Source organism: Oncorhynchus tshawytscha, linkage group LG13, assembly GCF_018296145.1.
Source record: "Oncorhynchus tshawytscha isolate Ot180627B linkage group LG13, Otsh_v2.0, whole genome shotgun sequence".
Lineage (NCBI taxonomy): Eukaryota > Metazoa > Chordata > Actinopteri > Salmoniformes > Salmonidae > Oncorhynchus > Oncorhynchus tshawytscha.
Genome location: NC_056441.1, coordinates 20,831,687 through 20,858,232, shown reverse-complemented (window position 1 = coordinate 20,858,232; position 26,546 = coordinate 20,831,687). Strand labels below are relative to the sequence as shown.

At 44.2% G+C, this 26,546-nt stretch overlaps 1 protein-coding gene across 5 annotated transcripts in view; it reads left to right on the top strand.

Moving 5' to 3' along the window:
- Positions 1-26,546, top strand: part of pag1 (phosphoprotein membrane anchor with glycosphingolipid microdomains 1) — a 91,671-nt gene that overhangs the window by 42,388 nt on the left and 22,737 nt on the right. For 2 of the 5 annotated variants that reach the window (XM_024441056.2, XM_024441054.2), the window contains 2 exons: positions 19,688-19,737; positions 26,043-26,266. In XM_024441056.2, coding sequence (XP_024296824.1) covers positions 26,100-26,266 — 167 coding nt within the window. In that variant the 5' untranslated portion in view covers positions 19,688-19,737; positions 26,043-26,099. Of the gene's footprint in view, positions 1-19,687; positions 19,738-24,007; positions 26,267-26,546 lie in introns of those variants that run through there. The other 3 variants (XM_024441055.2, XM_024441053.2, XM_042295317.1) reach the window with 2 other exon arrangements.

The window sequence follows — 26,546 nt, the reverse complement described above, 5'->3', positions numbered from 1 at the left end:
ACACACACTGCCTGCTAATTGGCTCATTTCTATTCAGATTCCAGTCGAAGCCCTCTGTGACTTTCAACAGATTTGCCAACAGCTCTATATTTGCTGCTCTGATGCACACAGTTGGTTCACTCAGTCTGTTCTGTTATTTCTCTCTCTAGAATATAATTTCACCTAAACTCATATCATGTGCTGCAGTTTCCTATAGCACATCTACATTATACCCACAACTACATTATCCTCTCTATATCCTACCCTACAATATCTATCCTATGCTCTATCGATATCCTATGTTAAAATATTTAAATTCATGACGTACAATGGGATTTCTCTCTGTAGCTACCATTTGAATTATTATATTATTTTGCCAGACATTGCAGATGTACAGACCACTGATTTAAACAGACATGTTGTTGCTGTCTCTGATCCTCCTCCCATGCTGTCTCTACAGATCTGCTCTCTGAGCGCTGGCCCATATTTTACCATATCTTTATGTCCGATGAGTCGTGTTGCATTTGCCCAGGCCTAATCTGAAGGAGACGCCCAAGGGGGGAAGGGAGAGATGGAGAGGGAAAGGGGGAGGGGCAGAAAGCTACATTGATAGACAGACAGATTTCTCCAGACAAAGGACTGGTATAAAGGAGAGTTAGTTTTTGGGACTAGATCAGGAGGAGTCTGCATTATAAATTCCTACCCCGTGGAGCTCTGTGGAGGCCTGTCTGATAAATGGTGCTGCTGCAATGGTCAACCGCAGCGTAAGCAGAGCAGCACTCCTAATGCCTGCCTATCATCTACCACCCTCCTCTCACTCTAATGCTGTCCTCACAACATCCTCCTCTCCTATCCTCTCACTCCTCTAATGCTGTCCTCCCAACATCCTCCTCTCCTATCCTCTCACTCCTCTAATGCTGTCCTCCCATCCTCCTCTGCGCTCACTCCTCTAATGCTGTCCTCCCAACATCCTCCTCCTCTCCTCTCACTCCTCTAATGCTGTCCTCCCAACATCCTCCTCTCACTCCTCTAATGCTGTCCTCCCAACATCCTCCTCCTCTCCTCTCACTCTAATGCTGTCCTCCCAACATCCTCCTCCTCTCCTCTCACTCTAATGCTGTCCTCCCAACACCCTCCTCCTCCTCTCCTCTCACTCTAATGCTGTCCTCCCAACACCCTCCTCCTATCCTCTCACTCCTCTAATGCTGTCCTCCCAACACCCTCCTCCTCTCCTCTCACTCTAATGCTGTCCTCCTAACATCCTTCTCCTCTCACTCTAATGCTGTCCTCCCAACACCCTCCTCCTATCGTCTCACTCCTCTAATACTGTCCTCCCAACATCCTCCTCCTATTCTCTCACTCTAATACTGTCCTCCCAACAACCTCCTCCTCTCACTCTAATGCTGTCCTCCCAACACCCTCCTCCTCTCCTCTCACTCTAATGCTGTCCTCCCAACATCCTCCTCTCACTCCTCTAATGCCTTCCTCCCAACATCGTCCTCTCCTCTCACTCCTCTAATGCTGTCCTCCCAACATCCTCCTCCTATCCTCTCACTCCTCTAATGCTGTCCTCCCAACATCCTCCTCTCACTCCTTTAATGCTGTCCTCCCAACATCCTCCTCCTATCCTCTCACTCCTCTAATGCTGTCCTCCCAACATCCTCCTCTCACTCCTCTAATGCTGTCCTCCCAACATTCTCCTCTCACTCCTCTAATACTGTCCTCCAACACCCTCTTCTCCTCTCACTCCTCTAATACTGTCCTCCCAACACCCCTTTCTCCTCTCACTCCTCTAATACTGTCCTCCCAACACCCTCCTCTTGTCCTCTCACTCCTCTAATGCTGTCCTCCCAACATCCTCCTCCATCCCTCTCGATCTGAATCAGACAGGGAGGGGTGAGAAGGGACAGACCCTTGTGGAGTTATGCACCACCCCTATACCACTGTCCAGCTATCCATCCCTAGCCCTGCACCCCCATCCAGCCCCATCCCGATCTCAAATCATCAGTTCCCATCCCCAGCCATGTGTGCAGCCTGCCATCCTAGCCAGTATTAAAACACACACACACACACACACACACACACACACACACACACACACACACACACACACACACACACACACACACACACACACACACACACACACACACACACACACACAGCTAGATTGAATAAATCACCCTGTTGCTAATGGAGCTGAGGGGGTTTACATGCATCTGTCCACCTCCCCGTGCTGCCCCTAGATTAATACCCCATTGATTGTGTCTGTCAATGAATGAATGACATTTTATTTTCAAATCGCCAGTTCCCAACCCACCCCTTACTGGACTAATTGACACACTAGCAAACATTACAATGATAGTTATTCTGTTGTTCTGTGCAATGTGCACCGCATAAAGAATGAAACATACATCAATAGATCAGGTTATACAAGTAATAATAAAAACCTTAGAGCAGTAAAAAGAACACATAAATCCAGAAAAATGAACCTGGTCTGAACCCGGTCTGCCACAAAGAGAAGATTCATCAATTGTGAGACAGGCCTACACACAATCTATATACATACATGCCCTTTACTATATATCTGGAGCTAAATATTTGGATTACTTAATTATAGGGCACCCTTTATCTTTTATTCCAGGCTTTATCTAAAAATTCCACAAACGGAAATACACAATGGACAAAAACATTTCATTTCTCCTCATCGCTCTAACACATAATGCCAGGGTATATCTGGTGGGCTTTCTGGAATAAGGGCAAACCTATATCATGGTAGAAAGGACAATGGAGGATAAAATTAATTCCCTGGTGATGTACATGGGACTGGCGAAGGTATCAAGACTAGAGGTCGACCGCTTAATCTTACGTAATGGCCGATTAATTAGGGCCGATTTCAAGTTTTCATAACAATCGGAAATCGGTATTTTTTTTACACCTTTATTTAACTGGGCAAGTCAGTTAACACATTCTTATTTTCAAAGACGGCCTACGGCGGGTTAATTGCCTTGTTCAGGGGCAGAACGACAGATTTGTACCTGGTCAGCTCCGGGATTCAACCTTGCAACCTTACAGTTAACTAGTCCAACGCTCTAACCACCTGCCTCTCATTGCACTCTACAAGGAGCCTGCCTGTTACACAAATGCAGTAGAAGCCAAGGTAAGTTGCTAGCTAGCATTAAACTTATCTTATAAAAAACAATCAATCAATCATAATCACTAGTTAACTACACATGGTTGATGATATTACTAGTTTATCTAGTGTGTCCTGCGTTGCATATAATCGATGCAACGCAGGGGGATGATTTAACAAAAGCGCATTTGCGAAAAAAGCACAATCGTTGTACGACTGTACCTAACCATAAACACCAATGCCTTTCTTAAAATCAATACACAGAAGTATATATTTTTAAACCTGCATATTTAGCTAAAAGAAATCCAGGTTAGAAGGCAATATTAACCAGGTGAAATTGTGTCTCTTCTCTTGCGTTCATTGCACACAGAGTCAGGGTATATGCAACAGTTTGGGCAGCCTGGCTCGTTGTGAACTAATTTGCCAGAATTTTACATAATTATGACATAACATTGAAGGTTGTACAATGTAACAGGAATATTTAATCTTAGGGATACCACCCATTAGATGAAATACAGAACGGTTCCGTATTTCACTGAAATAATAAAAGTTTTGTTTCCTAAATGATAGTTTCCGGATTTGACCATGTTAATGAGCAAAGGCTCGTATTTCTGTGTGTTATTATGTTATAATTAAGTCTATGATTTGATATTTGATAGAGCAGTCTGACTGAGCGGTGGTAGGCAGCAGCAGGCTCATAAGCATTCATTCAAACAGCACTTTTGTGCGTTTTGCCAGCAGCTCTTCCCTGTGCTTCAAGCATTGAGCTGTTTATGACTTCAAATCCCAAGATTAGGCTGGTGTAACCGATATGAAATGGCTAGCTAGTTAGCGGGGTGTGCGCTAATAGCGTTTCAAATGTCACTCGCTCTGAGACTTGGAGTGGTTGTTCCCCTGCCCACTGGTCCCATCTGCCCTGCCCACTGGTCCCATCTGGCCGGCCCACTGGTCCCATCTGCCCTGCCCACTGGTCCCATCTGGCCGGCCCACTGGTCCCATCTGCCCTGCCCACTGGTCCCATCTGCCCTGCCCACTGGTCCCATCTGCCCTGCCCACTGGTCCCATCTGGCCGGCCCACTGGTCCCATCTGCCCTGCCCACTGGTCCCATCTGGCCGGCCCACTGGTCCCATCTGCCCTGCCCACTGGTCTCATCTGCCCTGCCCACTGGTCCCATCTGGCCCGACCTGTTTCTATTCTGGCAATTGGCTTATCCAACAGTCTATTCCAAAGTCTCACCATGCCTTCCATCTCACCTCACAGGGTTTCCAGCCCATTTCCCCAGTTATTTCCAGTATAGGCCCAAACTTGTGGATACCTAAAAAAAATAACATACTGCTCTGTTATGGACATGTTTGTTTTTGAGATACCTCTTAGCAACCCACACTCCTGCTGAATAGTCCAGAACAGGACACACGCATGTCTGACACAGTTTGGAATGCGCGGCAATACTAGTGGTGGGTGTTCATGTATGCAAAGGGAAGCCAGGCTTCCCCAAAAAATGTACCAAGAAAGAAATGAACAAAATTATTGGTCTTTCGTCTCTCTGTTTCATTAATTTCCTTCAATTTGCTAGAGGCTGAATATATCTCACCGGAGAAAGCATCCGAGCGAACGAAACAGCGCCCCTCTGTCTCAGTATGTGTAGCCATCTATCTGATGCTGTCTGGTCAAAAAGAGTTTGACATTTTACCGCACGTAGAATTGAATACAAGGGAAGCCAGCAAGCATTTGGCCTTCCTTGAATTTGTTTTTGCTAAGCTGAGTGAGCTGAGCTCAGCTGTGAATGGTCCTGACACACCAACAAAAAGTGTCAAGGGAAGCCAGTTTGGATTTGACTTCAGACCAATCGCATCACCTCAGAAGCCAAATGTCATTGGCAGAAAAAAAGGTAATCTTGTTGTGTTATCCTTAGCTAAATTTGTCCCTTTCCTTAATTAGCCATGGATGGAGATAGTGATTTGGACTTGTGGTTTTATTTAATTCTCTGTACTGGACAATGATCATAAAAGTGATTCTGTCTGTCTGGGTGTGTATATCTGTCTGGGTGTGTCTTTGTCTGTGTGGGTGTCTGTCTGTGTGTATATCTGTTTGTGTGTGTGGGTGGGTGGGTGTGTACAGTTGAAGTCAGAGGTTTACATACACCTTAGCTAAATACATTTAAACTCAGTTTCATAATTCCTGACATTTAATTCTAGTAAAGATTCCTGTCTTAGATCAGTTAGGATCACCAATTTATTTAAAAAATGTGAAATCTCAGAATAATAGTAGAGAGAATGATTAATTTCAGCTTTTATTTCTTTCATCACATTCCCAGTGGGTCTGTGTCTGTGTGGGTGTCTGTCTGTGTGGGTGTGTCTTCCTGTGGTCCACATGTCTTCCTGTGGTCTTCCTCTGTCTGTCTAGGTGTGTCTATCTGTGTGGGTCTGTCTGTCCGTCCGCCCGTCCGTCCGTCCGTCCGTGCTTGCTTTGTGGGTGTTGTCCGCCAGGCTGGTGTCAGAGCTAGGTGATGTATGGTGGAGTGCTGATGGGGGAACGTTGTTTGTGGTGTATGTGTCTGTTATGAAGATGTTGGGTTTGCAAAACAAGTGTGTGTGAGAGAGAAAGGGAGATAGACTCTGTCTGTAGAGATCTGTTGCATCTCATTTGGACTGGCATAATGAATCAACCCAATGGCCTTGTGTACCTGAGATGAGAGACTGACGGACAGGGAGACGGACGGACACAGAGAGAGAGAGTGTGTGTGAGAGAGAGACAGGAAGAGAGACAGACAAGGCCCGTGTCTGTGTTAATGTTTTTATCTTCCCTGCTATGCAGCACATCATAATCTCTCCTGTTGAATAAAGACCTGCTCTGCTCTATCAGTGGCAATCTGCACCTCATTTCCAAAGATCCAGCAGCAAGACTTCTGCAGCAACAGCCTGTGACTCAAAGACAACTCTGCTTTTTAGTGCTGAGTGCTGTCGACTCACTTTAGGGAGAATTTGTGGTTTTCTTAAAAGATAACATTCCCTTGATCTCTTGGATCCTCCAAGAATATTTGACCCTTTGTGTCTGTGGTGTTTCTTGGATTCCTTTGTGGGATAGCAGGCCTCTTGTTTTTCTATCCGTTTTGAGATGCTGAAGTGATATCAACAGGCATGTGCTCCTTCACTCTTAACTGACTGATAATGTCACCCCCTAGCCTCACCAGCGCAGGTCAGGAGGTCAGCAGCTGTCTAAATGTTTGGTGAGAAAGTCATTTAGGATGTGTTACCGTCACTGGGACTGTGACAATGTGTAGTCTCTCGTGTTATTCATTTAGACTACGCTATGGGATTTTAATGGCCGACTCGGCTGACTTGCGATATCGATACAAAGCTGCACTGCAACATATTTAGTTTGAGCTCATATTGAATTTCAACAAATGATTGTTAGACCCTGAGCAGTTGGTACTTCTCAGTATTCAAAAAGGGATTATGAGAATATTAATTTTAGGTTTAGTGTTATTTTGTGGTCGGATGTTTAAATCTCTCAAGCTCTCCAAATAGAGACGATTATAATGATGATGATGCTTCCTCCTTTTTGGTGTTGACCAGAGGGAGGGACTGAGAAAGAGGAGGTGAGAAAAGGAGAGCGAGAGAGAAATTGAGCGTTAGTGCGCCTAGAGCAAAACACGGATAAAAATAGAGACGTTTCTCTAGACTACAGACTTTAGTGTGTTAATGGTTGACACAGACAGTATTGTTTGTCTACTAGCTGAACACAGTAGAGCAGAGCAGCATGCCCTGAATGCAGACACTACTGAGAGAGGGAGAGAAAAGGGGGGACAGCACTCCTTTAGTAACCTGCCAGCCATACAAACCCCCATTTTGAGCCCCAGAAGTGCAGCTTCAACCTCTAACTCTAGTGGAATGCTGTGTGTGAGAGCTAGAGTTACGTTTGTTTTGTTTTACTTTCTCAGTTCCTTAACTGGCTTCATAGAGAGAGAAAGGCGGGCAGTGTGGTGTTATCCATACCCTCTGTTTTCCACTTGATGTGGTCGGATGGGATATTTCTTGGCTGAAAGAATCTTCTGTGTGGGGAAAAACATTTCCTGGGGGCTCCCGAGGGGCGTAGAGGTCTAAGGCCCTGCATCTCAGTGCTTGAGGCGTCACTACAGACACCCTGGTTTGATTCTAGGCTGTATCACAACCGGCCATGATTGGGAATAATATAGGGCGGCGCACAATTGGCCCAGCGTCAGGTTCAGGTTTGCTGGTGTAGGCCGTCATTGTAAATAAGAATTTGTTCTTAACTGACTTGCCTAGTTAAATAGGGGGGTCCTGTCCTCCAGAGACCTACAGCCCTGTCCTCAAGAGACCTACAGCCCTGTCCTCAAGAGATCTACAGCCCTGTCCTCAAGAGACCTACAGCCCTGTCCTCAAGAGACCTACAGCCCTGTCCTCAAGAGACCTACAGCCCTGTCCTCAAGAGACCTACAGCCCTGTCCTCAAGAGACCTACAGTCATGTCCTCAAGAGACCTACAGCCCTGTCCTCAAGAGACCTACAGCCCTGTCCTCAAGAGACCTACAGCCCTGTCCTCAAGAGATCTACAGCCCTGTCCTCAAGAGACCTACAGTCATGTCCTCAAGAGACCTACAGCCCTGTCCTCAAGAGACCTACAGTCATGTCCTCAAGAGACCTACAGTCATGTCCTCAAGACACCTACAGTCATGTCCTCAAGACACCTACAGTCATGTCCTCAAGAGACCTACAGTCATGTCCTCAAGAGACCTACAGTCATGTCCTCAAGACACCTACAGTCATGTCCTCAAGACACCTACAGTCATGTCCTCAAGAGACCTACAGCAATATATAGAAGGTTTGAGGGTTTCTGTTGAAAAATACATCTTATTTTAGAGAAGCATCTCTGTTAAACAAATAGGCACCGGCTGCACTTTACCCTGCCTGTTACTGCAGAAAAACATTCAGCAAGTTTCCATTTCATTTCCTTAATTCCCTGTTTTAAAGTAAGCTTGATAGGCATCTTTAAAGAGAAAAAGGAACTCAGAGGGAGAACCTGGATATGAAGACAAAGAGAAAAAGAAAAGGGACTCAAAGATGAGAAAGAGAGAGGAAACTCAGAAGATATATAACAGATTCAAGCAGCACTTGTAGATGAGAAATGAGAGGAAACCAAAAATACAGAGAAGCCCTCTAAATTATGCAGTCTGTCCATCCGACTGCTTCCCATTTAGGAGAAACACAAGACGGATCAATTTTACTCCATGTCAGACCATTAACATCAACCCGTGGGACCATCACTGTTTCCATGGCTACACCGCCCGCCATATTCTGTTGATTAACACGGACTGTTTTAATTGGAAGGTTTCCCTCTCGCCACGTCCCTGCGAGAAAACCACTGATTGGTTTAGATGAGACGCTACTGGAAGGTCTGGCGAGCATCGGGCACCGACCCGCGGAACTGACAGTCGGCAGTGTCCTCTCTTGGATTTCCCCGACTGCTTGCACCATGTTCAAAACTAGATTAGTCCCAGTTGGTTAGCTGTGGCGTTAGCGAACTAGCTGATGGTATTGTCTGTGGTATGATATCTGTGGTATTAGCTAGATAGCTGATGGTTTTGTCTGTGGTATGGTATTATCTGTGGTATTAGCTAGCTAGCTGATGGTATTGTCTGTGGTATGGTATTATCTGTGGTATTAGCTGATATATATATATAAATAAATAACCAAAGTGATAAAAGAAACTAACAGACAGGAGACAGAGGACTTCTGACACAGTGACACACCCATCCCGAAGGCCCGTCTGTGGGTCATTCATACAGTATATTACAGCCTTTCAGGATGCTGTCCCTCCGTGGCCCTGCCCTGTCTAAGACAATACCATCAGCTAGCTAGCTAACACCACAGATAATACCACACCACAGACAATATATATATATATACACACACACACACACACTACCATTCAAAAGTTTGGGAACACTTAGATATGTTGTTGTTTTTTTTTTTAAAGCTACTTTTTTTGTCATTTAAACTAACATCAAATTGATCACATAAACAATGTAGACATTGTTAATGTTGTAAATGACTATTGTAGCTGGAAATGGCAGTTTAAAAAAAAGTAGGTGTACAGAGGCCCATTATAAGCAACCATCACTCCTGTGTTCCAATGGCACGTTGTGTTAGCTAATCCAAGTTTATCATTTTAAAAGGCTAATTGATCATTATAAAACCCTTTTGCAATTATGTAAGTACAGCTGAAAACTGTTGTGCTGATTAAAGAAGCAATAAAACAGGCCTTCTTTAGACTAGTTGAGTATCTGGAGCATACTTCCAAAGTCGTGGCAAAATTGCTTAAGGGCAACAAAGTCAAGGCATTGGAGTGGCCATCACAAAGCCCTGACCTCAACCCTATAGAAAATGTGTGGGCAGAACTGAAAAACTTCTTCTTTAAGAGGCTCCTCTGTCCTCCACTCGTTACCTGTATTAATGGCACCTGTTTGAACTTGTTATCAGTATAAAAGGCACCTGTCCACAACCTCAAACAGTCACACTCCAAACTCCACTATGGACAAGACCAAAGAGCTGTCAAAGGACACCAGAAACAAAATTGTAGACCTGCACCAGGCTGGGAAGACTGAATCTGCAATAGGTAAGCAGCTTGGTTTGAAGAAATCAACTGTGCGAGCAGTTATTAGGAAATGGAAGACATACAAGACCACTGATAATCTCCCTCGATCTGGGGCTCCACGCAAGATCTCACCACGTGGGGTCAAAATGATCACAAGAACGGTGAGCAAAAATCCCAGAACCACATGGGGGGACCTAGTGAATGACCTGCAGAGAGCTGGGACCAAAGTAACAAAGCCTACCATCAGTAACACACTACGCCGCCAGGGACTCAAATCCTGCAGTGCCAGACGTGTCCCCCTGCTTAAGCCAGTACATGTCCAGGCCCATCTGAAGTTTGCTAGAGAGCATTTGGATGATCCAGAAGAAGATTGGGAGAATGTCATATGGTCAGATGAAACCAAAATACAACTTTTTGGTAAAAACTCAACTCGTCGTGTTTGGAGGACAAAGAATGCTGAGTTGCATCCAAAGAACACCATATCTACTGTGAAGCATGGGGGTGGAAACATCATGCTTTGGGGCTGTTTTTCTGCAAAGGGACCAGGCCGAATGATCCGTGTAAAGGAAAGGATGAATGGGGCCATGTATCGTGAGATTTTGAGTGAAAACCTCCTTCCATCAGCAAGGGCATTGAAGATGAAACGTGGCTGGGTCTTTCAGCATGACAATGATCCCAAACACACCGCCCAGGCAACGAAAGGGGGCTGTTGGGGCTGTTTTTCTGCAAAGGGACCAGGCCGACTGATCCGTGTAAAGGAAAGGATGAATGGGGCCATGTATCGTGAGATTTTGAGTGAAAACCTCCTTCCATCAGCAAGGGCATTGAAGATGAAACGTGGCTGGGTCTTTCAGCATGACAATGATCCCAAACACACCAACCAGGCAACGAAGGAGTGGCTTCGTAAGAAGCATTTCATGGTCCTGGAGTGGCCTAGCCAGTCTCCAGATCTCAACCCCATAGAAAATCTTTGGAGGGAGTTGAAAGTCCGTGTTGCCCAGCAACAGCCCCAAAACACCATTGCTCTAGAGGAGATCTGCATGGAGGAATGGGCCAAAATACCAGCAACAGTGTGTGAAAACCTTGTGAAGACTTACAGAAAACGTTTGACTTATGTCATTTCCAACAAAGGGTATATAACAAAGTATTGAGATAAACTTTTGTTATTGACCAAATATTTAGTTGAAGTAGTTAGTTGAAGTGTACCTATGATGAAAATTACAGGCCTCTCATCTTTTTAAGTGGGAGAACTTGCACAATTGGTGGCTGACTAAATACTTTTTTGCCCCACTGTGTGTATATATATATATATATATATATATACACACACACACACACACACACACAGTACCAGTCAGAAGTTTGGACATACCTTCTCATTCAAGGGTTTTTCTTTATTTTTACTATTTTCTACATTGTAGAATAATAGTGAAGACATCAAAACTATGAAATAACACACATGGAATCATGTAGTAACCAAAAAAGTGTGAAACAAATCAAAATAAATTTTATATTTCACATTATTCAAAGTAGCCACCATTTGCCTTGATGACAGCTTTCCGCACTTGGTATTCTCTCAACAAGCTTCACGAGGTAGTCACCTGGAATGCATTTTAATTAACAGGTGTGTCTTGTTAAAGGTTACTTTGTGGGATTTATTTTTTGAGCCAATCAGTTTTGTTGTGACAAGGTAGGGGTGGTATACAGAATATAGCCTTATGTGGTAAAATACCATATTATGGCAAGAACCGCTCAAATAAGCAAAGTGAAACGACAGTCCATCATTACTTTAAGACATGAAGGTCAGTCAATTCAGAAAATGTCAAGAACTTTGAAAGTTTCTTCAAGTGCAGTCGCAAAAACCATCAAGCGCTATGATGAAACTGGCTCTCATGAGGACCGCCACAGGAAAGGAAGACCCAGAGTTACCTCTCCTGCAGAGAATCAGTTCATTAGAGTTAACTGCACCTCAGACTGCAGCCCAAATAAATGCTTCACAGAGTTCAAGTAAGAGACACATCTCAACATCAACTCTTCATAGGAGACTGTGTGAATCAGGCCTTCATGGTTGAATTGCTGCAAAGAAACCACTACTAAAGGACTGCAATAAGAAGAAGACACTTGCTTGGGCCAAGAAACACGAGCAATGGACATTAGACCGGTGGAAATCTGTCCTTTGGTCTGATGAGTCTAAATTTGAGATTTTTGGTTCCAACCGCCGTGTCTTTGTGAGACGCAGAGGAGGTGAACGGATGATCTCCGCATGTGTGGTTCCCACCTTGAAGTATGGAGGAGGAGGTGTGATGGTGTGGGGATGCTATGCCTGTGACGCTGTCAGTGATTGGTTTGCGCTTAGTGGGACTATCATTTGTTTTTCAAAAGGACAATGACCTTAAACACACCTCCAGGCTGTATAAGGGCTATTTGACCAGGCAGAGTGATGGAGTAGTGCATCAGATGACATGGCCTCCACAATCACCCGACTTCAACCCAATTGAGATGGTTTGGGATGAGTTGGACCGCAGAGTGAAGGAAAAGCAGCCAACAAGTGCTCAGCATATGTGGGAACTCCTTCAAGACTGTTGGAAAAGCAGTCCTCATGAAGCTGGTTGAGAGAATGCCAAGAGTGTGCAAAGCTGTCATCAAGACAAAGGGTGGCTAATCTGAAGAATGTATACATATTTTCATTTGTTTAACACTCTTTTGGTTACTACATTATTCAATTTTCATAGCTTTTATGTCTTCGCTATTTTTCAACAATGTAGAAAATAGTAAAAATAAAGAAAAACCCTTGAATGAGGCGGGGCCACGAGGTGTGAGGGCGCATGCTGTACAGCGTTGCATTGATTATCATTAGGCCTGTCAGACTAAGAAACACAAGCAGACACACTCACACAATACACACACGGAGACAGCAACATATGCTGTATGGCGTGAAATCCTGATGAGAGGCGGAGAAGGACCTGTTAGTGCTGGTCTTTGTTGGGCATGTCTTTCTACTCTCACTGTCAGGTTGAAAAACGTCACAGAGGAATTTGTGTCTGATACAAGAATGTGAGAAGCCCTTGTATTGTATTAAACATTCCCTCACACAAGAGTGAAATGGAAGTTTTAATGTCACGAAAATGCGGCATAGGATTTCTTCAAAATGAAACTAATTTGCATAACTTACGTTTCTTTTTTTTCTTTGCTTTTACAATTTATGTATTTATATTACAAGAAATTGCACTTTAGAGCATACTCTCACTTCCACCTAATCTTGGTCTGCAAAAGCACATTATAAAATAACAAGTGCCACCCCCCCCCCAACCCAAAATTCCTCATTGTATTATTATTCCAGAGTGAGTTTTTCCCATTCTCTTATCAAATGATTTATTCTGGAAATGCCTCTGGCTCACACATGAGATCCAGCTGTGCGCACGTGCGTGTGTAAGGCCACTCACAGAGAAGGTGGTGTTCCACGTCCGTGTGTAAGACCACTCACAGAGAAGGTGGTGTTCCACGTCCGTGTGTAAGGCCACTCACAGAGAAGGTGGTGTTCCACGTCCGTGTGTAAGGCCACTCACAGAGAAGGTGGTGTTCCACGTCCGTGTGTAAGGCCACTCACAGAGAAGGTGGTGTTCCACGTCCGTGTGTAAGGCCACTCACAGAGAAGGTGGTGTTCCACGTCCGTGTGTAAGGCCACTCACAGAGAAGGTGGTGTTCCACGTCCGTGTGTAAGGCCACTCACAGAGAAGGTGGTGTTCCACGTCCGTGTGTAAGGCCACTCACAGAGAAGGTGGTGTTCCACGTCCGTGTGTAAGGCCACTCACAGAGAAGGTGGTGTTCCACGTCCGTGTGTAAGGCCACTCACAGAGAAGGTGGTGTTCCACGTCCGTGTGTAAGGCCACTCACAGAGAAGGTGGTGTTCCACGTGCGTGTGTAAGGCCACTCACAGAGAAGGTGGTGTTCCACGTCCGTGTGTAAGGCCACTCACAGAGAAGGTGGTGTTCCACGTCCGTGTGTAAGGCCACTCACAGAGAAGGTGGTGTTCCACGTCCGTGTGTAAGGCCACTCACAGAGAAGGTGGTGTTCCACGTCCGTGTGTAAGGCCACTCACAGAGAAGGTGGTGTTCCACATGCGTGTGTAAGGCCACTCACAGAGAAGGTGGTGTTCCACGTCCGTGTGTAAGGCCACTCACAGAGAAGGTGGTGTTCCACGTCCGTGTGTAAGGCCACTCACAGAGAAGGTGGTGTTCCACGTCCGTGTGTAAGGCCACTCACAGAGAAGGTGGTGTTCCACGTCCGTGTGTAAGGCCACTCACAGAGAAGGTGGTGTTCCACATGCGTGTGTAAGGCCACTCACAGAGAAGGTGGTGTTCCACATGCGTGTGTAAGGCCACTCACAGAGAAGGTGGTGTTCCACATGCGTGTGTAAGGCCACTCACAGAGAAGGTGGTGTTCCACGTCCGTGTGTAAGGCCACTCACAGAGAAGGTGGTGTTCCACGTCCGTGTGTAAGGCCACTCACAGAGAAGGTGGTGTTCCACATGCGTGTGTAAGGCCACTCACAGAGAAGGTGGTGTTCCACATGCGTGTGTAAGGCCACTCACAGAGAAGGTGGTGTTCCACATGCGTGTGTAAGGCCACTCACAGAGAAGGTGGTGTTCCACGTCCGTGTGTAAGGCCACTCACAGAGAAGGTGTGAATGTGTGTGTGTGTGTGTGTGTATGTGTGTGTGTGTGTGTGTGTGTGTGTGTGTGTGTGTGTGTGTGTGTGTGTGTGTGTGTGTGTGTGTGTGTGTGTGTGTGTGTGTGTGTGTGTGTGTGTGTGTGTGTGTGTGTGTGTGTGTGTGTGTGTGTGTGTTGTTTGCTGGGCGGAAAGTAGGAGGCCTCTCCACTGCAGTCCAAACACATTCCTACTTTAAATGGCTTTTCCATTTTGTTATTTTCTATGGCAGGGAATAGAATGTTCTCTCGATTCTTTCTCTCTCTTCCAAGACTCTGTTTTTCTCCTATTAAGACTGGAGTGTGGAGTGCTTTCTTGTTTCAGGCAGGAGAGGAGCGCACTCTCTCTGTGGCTTGGGGCTTATTGCTGCTGGGTTCATTTAGTCTCACACAGAGGTCAGGAAGGTGTTTTTTCACAGTCTAAAATATATGAAATAATGTAGCTGTCTTTGGTGTGTGTTGAGTTTTTGAAGGGAAAAAGCTGTTATGGACAGACTGGGAAGAAGATGAGATGGAAGAGTTATTCTGCTTTTCTTCTGAGTTAGTTTCACATAGATATCCTCATTTGATTGTTTTCCCAAAAATATATTACATTATTTAAGTTGTTGGTGTTATAAGCTTGTAAAGGACAAAATGCATTATGGACTAGGGGAGGGGGTGAGATATACTATTCTTGGACTAGGGAAGGGATGAGAGTTACTATTATTGGACTAGGGAAGGGGATGAGAGTTACTATTCTTGGACTAGGGAAGGGGATGAGATATACTATTCTTGGACTAGGGGAGGGGATGAGATATACTATTCTTGGACTAGGGAAGGGGATGGGATTTACTATTCTTGGACTAGGGAAGGGGATGAGAGTTACTATTCTTGGACTAGGGAAGGGGATGAGAGTTACTATTCTTGGACTAGGGAAGGGGATGAGAGATACTATTCTTGGACAAGGGAAGGGGATGAGAGTTACTATTCTTGGACAAGGGAAGGGGATGAGAGTTACTATTCTTGGACTAGGGAAGGGGATGAGAGTTACTATTCTTGGACAAGGGAAGGGGATGAGAGTTACTATTCTTAGACTAGGGAAGGGGATGAGAGTTACTATTCTTGGACATGGGAAGGGGATGAGAGTTACTATTCTTGGACTGAGGGAGGGGATGAGAGTTACTATTCTTGGACTAAGGAAGGGGAGGAGAGTTACTATTCTTGGACTAGGGAAGGGGATGAGAGTTACTATTCCTGGACTAGGGAAGGGGATGAGAGTTACTATTCTTGGACTAGGGAAGGGGATGAGAGTTACTATTCTTGGACTAAGGAAGGGGAGGAGAGTTACTATTCTTGGACTAGGGAAGGGGATGAGAGTTACTATTCTTGGACTAGGGAAGGGGATGAGAGTTACTATTCTTGGACTAGGGAAGGGGATGAGAGTTACTATTCTTGGACTAGGGAAGGGGATGAGAGTTACTATTCTTGGACTAAGGAAGGGGAGGAGAGTTACTATTCTTGGACTAGGGAAGGGGATGAGAGTTACTATTCTTGGACTAAGGAAGGGGATGAGAGTTACTATTCTTGGACTAGGGAAGGGGATGAGAGTTACTATTCTCGGACTAGGGAAGGGGATGAGATATACTATTCTTGGACTAGGGGAGGGGATGAGATATACTATTCTTGGACTAGGGAAGGGGATGAGAGTTACTATTCTTGGACTAGGGAAGGGGATGAGAGTTACTATTATTGGACTAGGGAAGGGGATGAGAGTTACTATTCTTGGACTAGGGAAGGGGATGAGAGATACTATTCTTGGACAAGGGAAGGGAATGAGAGTTACTATTCTTGGACAAGGGAAGGGGATGAGAGTTACTATTCTTGGACTAGGGAAGGGGATGAGAGTTGTTATTCTTGGACAAGGGAAGGGGATGAGAGTTACTATTCTTAGACTAGGGAAGGGGATGAGAGTTACTATTCTTGGACATGGGAAGGGGATGAGAGTTACTATTCTTGGACTAGGGAAGGGGATGAGAGTTACTATTCTTGGACTAAGGAAGGGGAGGAGAGTTACTATTCTTGGACTAAGGAAGGGGATGAGAGTTACTATTCTTGGACTAAGGAAGGGGATGAGAGTTACTATTCTTGGACTAGGGAAGGGGATGAGATATACTATTCTTGGACTAGGGGAGGGGATGAGATATACTATTCTTGGACTAGGGAAGGGGATGAGAGTTACTATTCTTGGACTAGGGAAGGGGATGAGAGTTACTATTATTGGACTAGGGAAGGGGATGAGAGTTACTATTCTTGGACTAGGGAAGGGATGAGAGATACTATTCTTGGACAAGGGAAGGGGATGAGAGTTACTATTCTTGGACAAGGGAAGGGGATGAGAGTTACTATTCTTGGACTAGGGAAGGGGATGAGAGTTGTTATTCTTGGACAAGGGAAGGGGATGAGAGTTACTATTCTTAGACTAGGGAAGGGGATGAGAGTTACTATTCTTGGACATGGGAAGGGGATGAGAGTTACTATTCTTGGACTAGGGAAGGGGATGAGAGTTACTATTCTTGGACTAAGGAAGGGGAGGAGAGTTACTATTCTTGGACTAGGGAAGGGGATGAGAGTTACTATTCTTGGACTAGGGAAGGGGATGAGAGTTACTATTCTTGGACTAGGGAAGGGGATGAGAGTTACTATTCTTGGACTAGGGAAGGGGATGAGAGTTACTATTCTTGGACTAAGGAAGGGGAGGAGAGTTACTATTCTTGGACTAGGGAAGGGGATGAGAGTTACTATTTTTGGACTAGGGAAGGGGATGAGAGTTACTATTCTTGGACTAGGGAAGGGGATGAGAGTTACTATTCTTGGACTAGGGAAGGGGATGAGAGTTACTATTCTTGGACTAAGGAAGGGGAGGAGAGTTACTATTCTTGGACTAGGAAGGGGATGAGAGTTACTATTCTTGGACTAAGGAAGGGGATGAGAGTTACTATTCTTGGACTAGGGAAGGGGATGAGAGTTACTATTCTTGGACTAGGAAGGGGATGAGAGTTACTATTCTTGGACTAAGGAAGGGGATGAGAGTTACTATTCTTGGACAAGGGAAGGGGATGAGAGTTATTATTCTTGGACTAGGGAAGGGGATGAGAGTTACTATTCTTGGACAAGGGAAGGGGATGAGTGTTACTATTCTTGGACAAGGGAAGGGGATGAGAGTTACTATTCTTGGACTAGGGAAGGGGATGAGAGTTACTATTCTTGGACTAGGGAAGGGGATGAGAGTTACTATTCTTGGTCAGATGGAGGTCGAACCTCATCATCATCATTCTTCCACCTGTGTCCCTTCACTCAGTACTGTTCAGGGAAACATGTTTAAAACATTTCTATAATTGTTGCCCGTAAACCATAAATAATCATGAAGGGGTGGGGGAGAATATAGAGTTGCCATAGTGACATGACGGTATTCAGTCTGTAATTATCTGCTGTGTGTGTCTCTCACAAGCCTACAGAGAGAGAGGCACACACTAGAGATACCCGAATCTTGATCTCGGACCGTAGCGGGTCCACATCCAGAATTCTAAATAATGTCACGGGTATGGGTTCATCTGATATGATTGTCACGGGTCTCGGGTATTTGTAATTTTAAGAATCTTGGCTATTTGTCATTTTAACTGACTTGTTCAGAAAGGTACAGATCTGAACACGACTGTTGCAGTATAGAGATAGAAGATAGAGAGAAATTGTATAATTTATGCTGATGTTCTTGCTTTTCATGAGAGTGGAGTGTGGCGCGTGTAGCTTTTTGTTGGCCAGTTATATATAGGTCATCAAAGTGGCAATAGGCTACAGTCATAGAGCCTCCGTGTGTTGCAAAAGTTAGGAGATAAATAATCAATGGAAGATGGAATTAAAATGTCACTTGATTTGATTTGATTTGATTTGAAATGACAGAATTAAAAGTTAAAGGAGAATGATAGCAGGCTGCTACTTAGTATTCTGAATGGAGTTATGTGTAACTGTAGGAGGAGAAAGCACATGCACTGCAGCCTCATTTATCCTAGCTAGCTAACGTTAGCTAGCTTAACAAAATTTTACCGGTTTCATGCAGTCCAAGACAGATACTACTAATCATGATAAATAACCTAGCTATGGCAGCTTTTATTTTACTATAGAAGCGAGTCGTTGGTTGCTGTCTCACTCACTCCTCCCTGCTCCCCATGTCACTCACTCACAGTACGGCCCCTCCCCCGCATGCTAGAGCTGCACCTCTCCCTCTTGCGCTTCATCAGCTCTGGTTAATAAAGTAGCTTTGAAAATGTATTTCCTGCTGCTTCCCTCACTTGGATCGAACTGGGTCTGGATCCGACCAGGTCTATACGGAACGGGATCGTGTTGTCCTTGGGTCCGTTCGGAATGGGTCTCTACATTATTCTTTTCTATTTATGCATATCGGGTCTGGGTGGAAAAGCCCCAGGTTCATTTCTGAAGATCAATAACACACACTGACTGATCTACAGATCACTTTGCATCATAAATAACCACTAAATATTATTTGTAGATCAGTCAGTCAGTCCCAATTTACCCATGATACATCACGGTTTTGATGCTCGAGAAACAAGGCCATTGACTGGCAGTTACTCAGAGATTTCTTCTCTATGGGGCCAATAGGTCTCTGGTCAAAAGTAGTCCACTGTGCAGGGAATAATTTGCCATTTGGGATGTACCTAGAAAGTACGATCAATGAGTTGCTTGCTGTTCTTAAACAACTCTGCATTATTTTGTTCACCAAGGAAAATGAACTTGAGAAGGCATGGCATAACTTACTGGATACTCCCTATGACCCATAAACCAGCTTTCTGGACAAACCAGAAAATCAAGAGCCCATCTGAATTTTTATCAAAGCCCATTCTTGATGTTTGTCATGCTTGTGTTTTCAGAAGTTGTGGGGTGAGTCATTTAGTGCGGAGACTTGAGGTAGGCCTCAGTTGCCACAGTGAGCTGTTACAGATGGAACAGTTACAGCCCACTGTTATGTGTTGTCCCTCTCCAGTAGGTGTCCTCTCCTCTGTCTGTTGAGAATCAGGGACAGACCGATCACATCCCAGTGGGATGATGTCACACAGTCATTATCATCTCAGTCACTGTATACATTTCTGTATGCCATCCATGCATGATATTATACCCCACCCTGCTGTACGTTCTGCAGTGCTCTACTCTACACCACCACACTACTTTCCATAGCTAGTAACTCCCCTCTCTCCTCTCTGCAGGCAAGGACGAGCTCGTGAATAACCACAGCCTGTGAAACCAAGGTATCAAGGTAAGGTTCTGTTTACATTCTGCTTGCACTGTAACTCACAAATCAAATCAGTGGAGTGATAAAAGTGTATATTTCTCACTCTGGCACTGAAAGTGGCATTTAAAGACTAGTTTATTTATAGTATGTATGTTGACATACGTAGCCCCTTGGTGTCACTTCTCAGCACTGGTCTTTAGTCTTCACAACTGAGTGCTGATAATTCTAATAATAATCATTTGGTGGGTGTTTTTTTGTCCTATGACATGTTGACACTGAAGCAGGGGTTGGTTTTCACTCTGCTACTGGCTAGAGTTTCACACCACACACTCTCTGTGTGTGCGTGTTGTTTCTGCTACACAATACTGGCCTGATGTTAGCTTCCATGCTCCACAACTGCATTTGCATAGGAGCAGAGTGGCAAGAGGACTTTTCAGACCCACATAAATACTAGGGTTGGGACAATGCCAGTAATATTTTTTTCTTGGCAAAAATGGAAACACGAAGCACACCAAACTCTTTGGTCCTTTAAAAACCTACTGTATGTCAAATAGTGTGCGCTATAGCTTGGAAAATACAAAAATGTGACACTGGATGACAACATAATGATGTTTGTTTCCAACATTAGGGCTGTTTCCGCTTTGCGTTTTGTTTCATTGCCACGATACTAACGAGTATCGCAATACCGGCCCTAGTAAACACACACATCACTTTGGACGTACAGTGGGGCAAAAAATAATTTAGTCAGCCACCAATTGTGCAAGTTCTCCCACTTAAAAAGATGAGAGAGGCCTGTCATTTTCATCATAGGTACACTTCAACTATGACAGACAAAATGAGGGGGAAAAAATCCAGAAAATCACATTGTAGGATTTTTTATGAATTTATTTGCAAATTGTGGTGGAAAATAAGTATTTGGTCAATAACAAAAGTTTATCTCAATACTTTGTTATATACCCTTTGTTGGCAATGACAGAGGTCAAACGTTTTCTGTAAGTCTTCACAAGGTTTTCACACACTGTTGCTGGTATTTTGGCCCATTCCTCCATGCAGATCTCTTCTAGAGCAGTGATGTTTTGGGGCTGTTGCTGGGCAACACGGACTTTCAACTCCCTCCAAAGATTTTCTATGGGGTTGAGATCTGGAGACTGGCTAGGCCACTCCAGGGCCTTGAAATGCTTCTTACGAAGCCACTCCTTCGTTGCCCGTGCGGTGTGTTTGGGATCATTGTCATGCTGAAAGACCCAGCCACGTTTCATCTTCAATGCCCTTGCTGATGGAAGGAGGTTTTCACTCAAAATCTCACGAAACATGGCCCCATTCATTCATTCCTCTACACGGATCAGTCGTCCTGGTCCCTTTGCAGAAAAACAGCCCCAAAGCATGATGTTTCCACCCCCATGCTTCACAGTAGGTATGGTGTTCTTTGGATGCAAATCAGCATTCTTTGTCCTCCAAACACGATAAGTTGAGTTTTTACCAAAAAGTTATATTTTGTTTTCATCTGACCATATGACATTCTCCCAATCTTCTTCTGGATCATCCAAATGCTCTCTAGCAAACTTCAGACGGGCCTGGACATGTACTGGCTTAAGCAGGGTGACACATCTGGCACTGCGGGATTTGAGTCCCTGGCGGCGTAGTGTGGTACTGATGGTAGGCTTTGTTACTTTGGTCCCAGCTCTCTGCAGGTCATTCACTAGGTCCCCCGTGTGGTTCTGGGATTTTTGCTCACCGTTCTTGTGATCATCTTGACCCCACGCGGTGAGATCTTGCGTGGAGCCCCAGATCGAGGGAGATTATCAGTGGTCTTGTATGTCTTCCATTTCCTAATAATTGCTCCCACAGTTGATTTCTTCAAACCAAGCTGCTTACCTATTGCTGATTCAGTCTTCCCAGCCTGGTGCAGGTCTACAATTTTGTTTCTGGTGTCCTTTGACAGCTCTTTGGTCTTGGCCATAGTGGAGTTTGGAGTGTGACTGTTTGAGGTTGTGGACAGGTGTCTTTTATACTGATAACAAGTTCAAACAGGTGCCATTATTACAGGTAATGAGTGGAGGACAGAGGAGCCTCTTAAAGCAGAAGTTACAGGTCTGTGAGAGCCAGAAATCTTGCTTGTTTGTAGGTGACCAAATACTTATTTTCCACCATAATTTGCAAATAAATTCATTAAAAATCCTACAATGTGATTTTCTGGATTTTTTTTGCTAATTTTGTCTGTCATAGTTGAAGTGTACCTGTGATGAAAATTACAGGCCTCTCTCATCTTTTTAAGTGGGAGAACTTGCACAATTGGTGGCTGACTAAATACTTTTTTGCCCCACTGTATGTTTGGCTCTTCTTCTCTGTTCTGTTACTGCTGTCTGCTTGACCGATTGAAAAGGAAAGGTCAAGGTTAGTTAGAGCAATCAGCTACCCTCTTTCTTCTGTCTCCGAGGCCCTCCTTTTCTACCTCTCTCTCTTCCTCCCTCTCTCCCCTGCCCCACACAAATAGTGTGTGTGTGTGTGTGTGTGTGTGTGTGTGTGTGTGTGTGTGTGTGTGTGTGTGTGTGTGTGTGTGTGTGTGTGTGTGTGTGTGTGTGTGTGTGTGTGTGTGTGTGTGTGTGTGGTGTGTGTGTGTGTGTGTGTGTGTGTGTGTGTGTGTGTGTGTGTGTGTGTGTGTGTAGGTACTGTATATATGTAGGTGTGTGTGTGTAGGTATGTATGTAGGTGTGTGTGTGTAGGTGTGTGTGTATGTGTGTAGGTGTCCAAACTTTACACTGCTACTGATTGTACGTACGTGCACACAGTACCAGTGTAAAGTTTGGACACCTACTCATTCAAGGGATTTTCTTTATTTTTACTATTGTAGAATAATAGTGAAGACATCGAAACTATGAAATAACACATGTGGAATCATGTAGTAACCAATAATTTTTTAAACAAATCAAAATATTTTTATATTCGAGATTCTTCAAAGTAGCCACCCTTTGCCTTAATGACAGCTTTGCACACTTTTGGCATTCAAATAAGTTATGTTATACTCACTGACATCATTCAAACAGTTTAAAAAACTTCAGAGTGTTTTCTAATTCTACTTTTTTTTCTAGTGATTTTTAAAACAAATAATATGCATATCCTAGCTTCTGGGCCTGAGTAGCAGGCAGTTTACTTTGGGCACACTTTTCCCCCCGACGTGAAAATAGTGCCCCCTAGCCTTTTTTGGTTACTACATGATTCCATGCGTGTTATTTCATAGTTTTGATGTTTTCACTATTATTCTACAATGTAGAAAATAGTAAAAATTAAGAAATACCAGTAGGTGAGTAGGGTAGGTGTGTCCAAACTTTTGACTGGTACTGTACATACACACAGATATATGCACACATAAACACACACATAGAGAGAGAGATGCAGTGCCCAGTCCTTAGCAACACTCGGGGGCTGCCAGCCATCTGGGCCACACAACCTCTCTGGCTTATTAAAATCATTCTGGAGAAGGGTGCCATTCCTCACGGGCTGCCCCCAGGTGGGGAGGGTAGGCAACATATCCACCACGCTGACCCTCAACACAGGGACCCCTCAGGGGTGTATGCTTAGTCCCCTCCTGTACTCCCTGCTCACCTAAGACTGCGTTTCCACGCACGACTCCCAACACCATCATTAAGTTTGCCGACATCACAATGGTGGTAGGCCTGATCCCCGACGACGATGAGACAGCCTATAGGGAGGAGGTCAGAGACTGCCAGGACAACAACCTCTCCCTCAAAGTCAGCAAGACAAAGGAGCTTATCGTGGACTACAGGAAACAGAGGGCCAAGCAGGCACCCATTCACATCGATGGGACTGTAGTGGAGTGGGTAGAGAGCTTCAAGCTCCTCAGTGTCCACATCACTTAGGAATTAACATGGTCCACACACACCAACACAGTGGTGAAGAATGCATGACAACGCCTCTTCCCCCTCTGGAGGCTGAAACATTTGGGATGGGCCCTCAAAACGCTCTACAGCTGCACCATTGAGAACATCTTGGCTGGCTGCATCACTGCCTGGTATGGCAAATGCTTTGCATTCGACCGCAAGGTCCTACTGAGGGTACTGCGTACAGTAACACTTTTTGGACTCATCACATACACTGCAGCTGGTGTGTATTATCTGTCACTTTATTCCTACTTATATGCACATGGTTACGGTACTGGTACCCCTGTATAGAGACAAATTATCGTTACTCATTGTGTATTTATTATTGCTTTTATTATTATGTGTTTTACTTTTCTATTTTCTTTATCTCTGCGTTGTTGGGAATGGCTTGTAAGTAAGCGTTTCACTGTTAGTCTACACCTGCTTTTACGAAGCATGTGATGAATAACATTTGATTTGAATTATGCCTAACCCTCTTGGATAGCATTCAGGCAAATATGGCTTACGTGGGGAGGTTACTTATTACATGCGCAGTACGCAAGTTCTGTAGTATTCTCTGAGTGAGGAGACTGCAGCATGTCTGTAGCACATAGTATGACCCTGATTGCCTGCATTGCAGTCTGTGTCTGCACTGGCTTGCCCCCTTGTGGCTGTTTTAAAACATTGCACTACATTGCAACAACTGCATGAGAACTAGGCAGATCTGTAATAGCACAACAGTAACAGATTGAAGCGCTATATGATGAATTAATATCCACTGTAATGATATTAGAATGTCTTCTATTGTATTCCATTTTTTATTTGATTTATTAGGATCCCCATCAGCCAACGCCGATGACTACAGTCTTAGTTGGGTCCTACACATAACAAAAAATATATTAGACAAAAGACACATTTTGCATTAAAAGATGATGATTTTATGATTTGGAAAGTGGCAACATAACTCAATGTAACTATAGTATATAGATGTATATAGTCATGGAAGAGCACTGAAAATTACTTTTATGACCAGTAGAGAAGAGTGAGAATGAAGAGAATGAACCTGTTATGGTCGGTATAGAATGAAGAGAATGAACCTGTTATGGTTGGTATAGAATGAACCTGTTATGGTCGGTAGAGAATGAACCTGTTATGGTCGGTATAGAATGAACCTGTTATGGTCGGTATAGAATGAACCTGTTATGGTCGGTATAGAATGAAGAGAATGAACCTGTTATGGTCGGTATAGAATGAACCTGTTATGGTCGGTATAGAATGAAGAGAATGAACCTGTTATGGTAGGTATAGAATGAACCTGTTATGGTCGGTATAGAATGAAGAGAATAAACCTGTTATGGTCGGTAGAGAATGAAGAGAATGAACCTGTTATGGTCGGTATAGAATGAAGAGAATGAACCTGTTATGGTCGGTAGAGAATGAAGAGAATGAACCTGTTATGGTCGGTATAGAATGAACCTGTTATGGTCGGTATAGAATGAAGAGAATGAACCTGTTATGGTCTGTATAGAATGAAGAGAATGAACCTGTTATGGTCGGTATAGAATGAAGAGAATGAACCTGTTATGGTAGGTATAGAATGAACCTATTATGGTCGGTATAGAATGAACCTGTTATGGTCGGTATAGAATGAACCTGTTATGGTCGGTATAGAATGAAGAGAATGAACCTGTTATGGTCGGTATAGAATGAAGAGAATGAACCTGTTATGGTCGGTATAGAATGAAGAGAATGAACCTGTTATGGTCGGTATAGAATGAAGAGAATGAACCTGTTATGGTCGGTAGAGAATGAAGAGAATGAACCTGTTATGGTCGGTATAGAATGAAGAGAATGAACCTGTTATGGTCGGTATAGAATGAAGAGAATGAACCTATTATGGTCGGTAGAGAATGAACCTGTTATGGTCGGTAGAGAATGAACCTGTTATGGTCGGTATAGAATGAAGAGAATGAACCTGTTATGGTCTGTATAGAATGAAGAGAATGAACCTGTTATGGTCGGTATAGAATGAAGAGAATGAACCTGTTATGGTCGGTATAGAATGAAGAGAATGAACCTGTTATGGTAGGTATAGAATGAACCTATTATGGTCGGTATAGAATGAACCTGTTATGGTCGGTATAGAATGAAGAGAATGAACCTGTTATGGTCGGTAGAGAATGAAGAGAATGAACCTGTTATGGTCGGTATAGAATGAAGAGAATGAACCTGTTATGGTCGGTATAGAATGAAGAGAATGAACCTATTATGGTCGGTAGAGAATGAACCTGTTATGGTCGGTAGAGAATGAACCTGTTATGGTCGGTATAGAATGAAGAGAATGAACCTGAGTCAGATGTGGCTCACAGGTGTCTTCCTTGATCAATGATCTTGTGCATTATTCTTTTGATGCCACTGTGTTGATGTTTTCTCCCCCCCCCCTGCTAGCAGGTCCCCTGTGTGTGATGCCCTCTTGCTAGCAGGTCCCCTCCCAGAGTGTGATGCATCATGGCTCCGGTGCTCAGTGCCTTGTTAGGGCCGAGGGTCGCGGGGTCAGGGGTCGCCATGTCGACATTGTTAGGCAGCGAGCCGCTGGTCCTAGTGGTCACCCTGATGGCCATCTCTGCCATCGTGCTGCTCTCACTGCTACTGCAGCTGTGTGCCAGCTGCCAGGGGTGAGTGGAACACAATAAAATGAAATGCATGAATACTGTCGTTGTACTTGCCTTCAGAAAGTATTCACGCCCCTTGACTTTGTCCACATCTTGTTGTGTTACAACCTGAATTTAAAAGATTTTGTGTCACTGATCTACACACAATACCCCATTATGTCAAAGTATAAATTCTTCAGAAATTTGTAGCAATGAATTACAAATGAAAAGCTAAAATGTATTGAGTTAATAAATCTTCAACCCTTTGTTATGGAAAGCCTAAATAAGTTCAGGAGATAAAAAT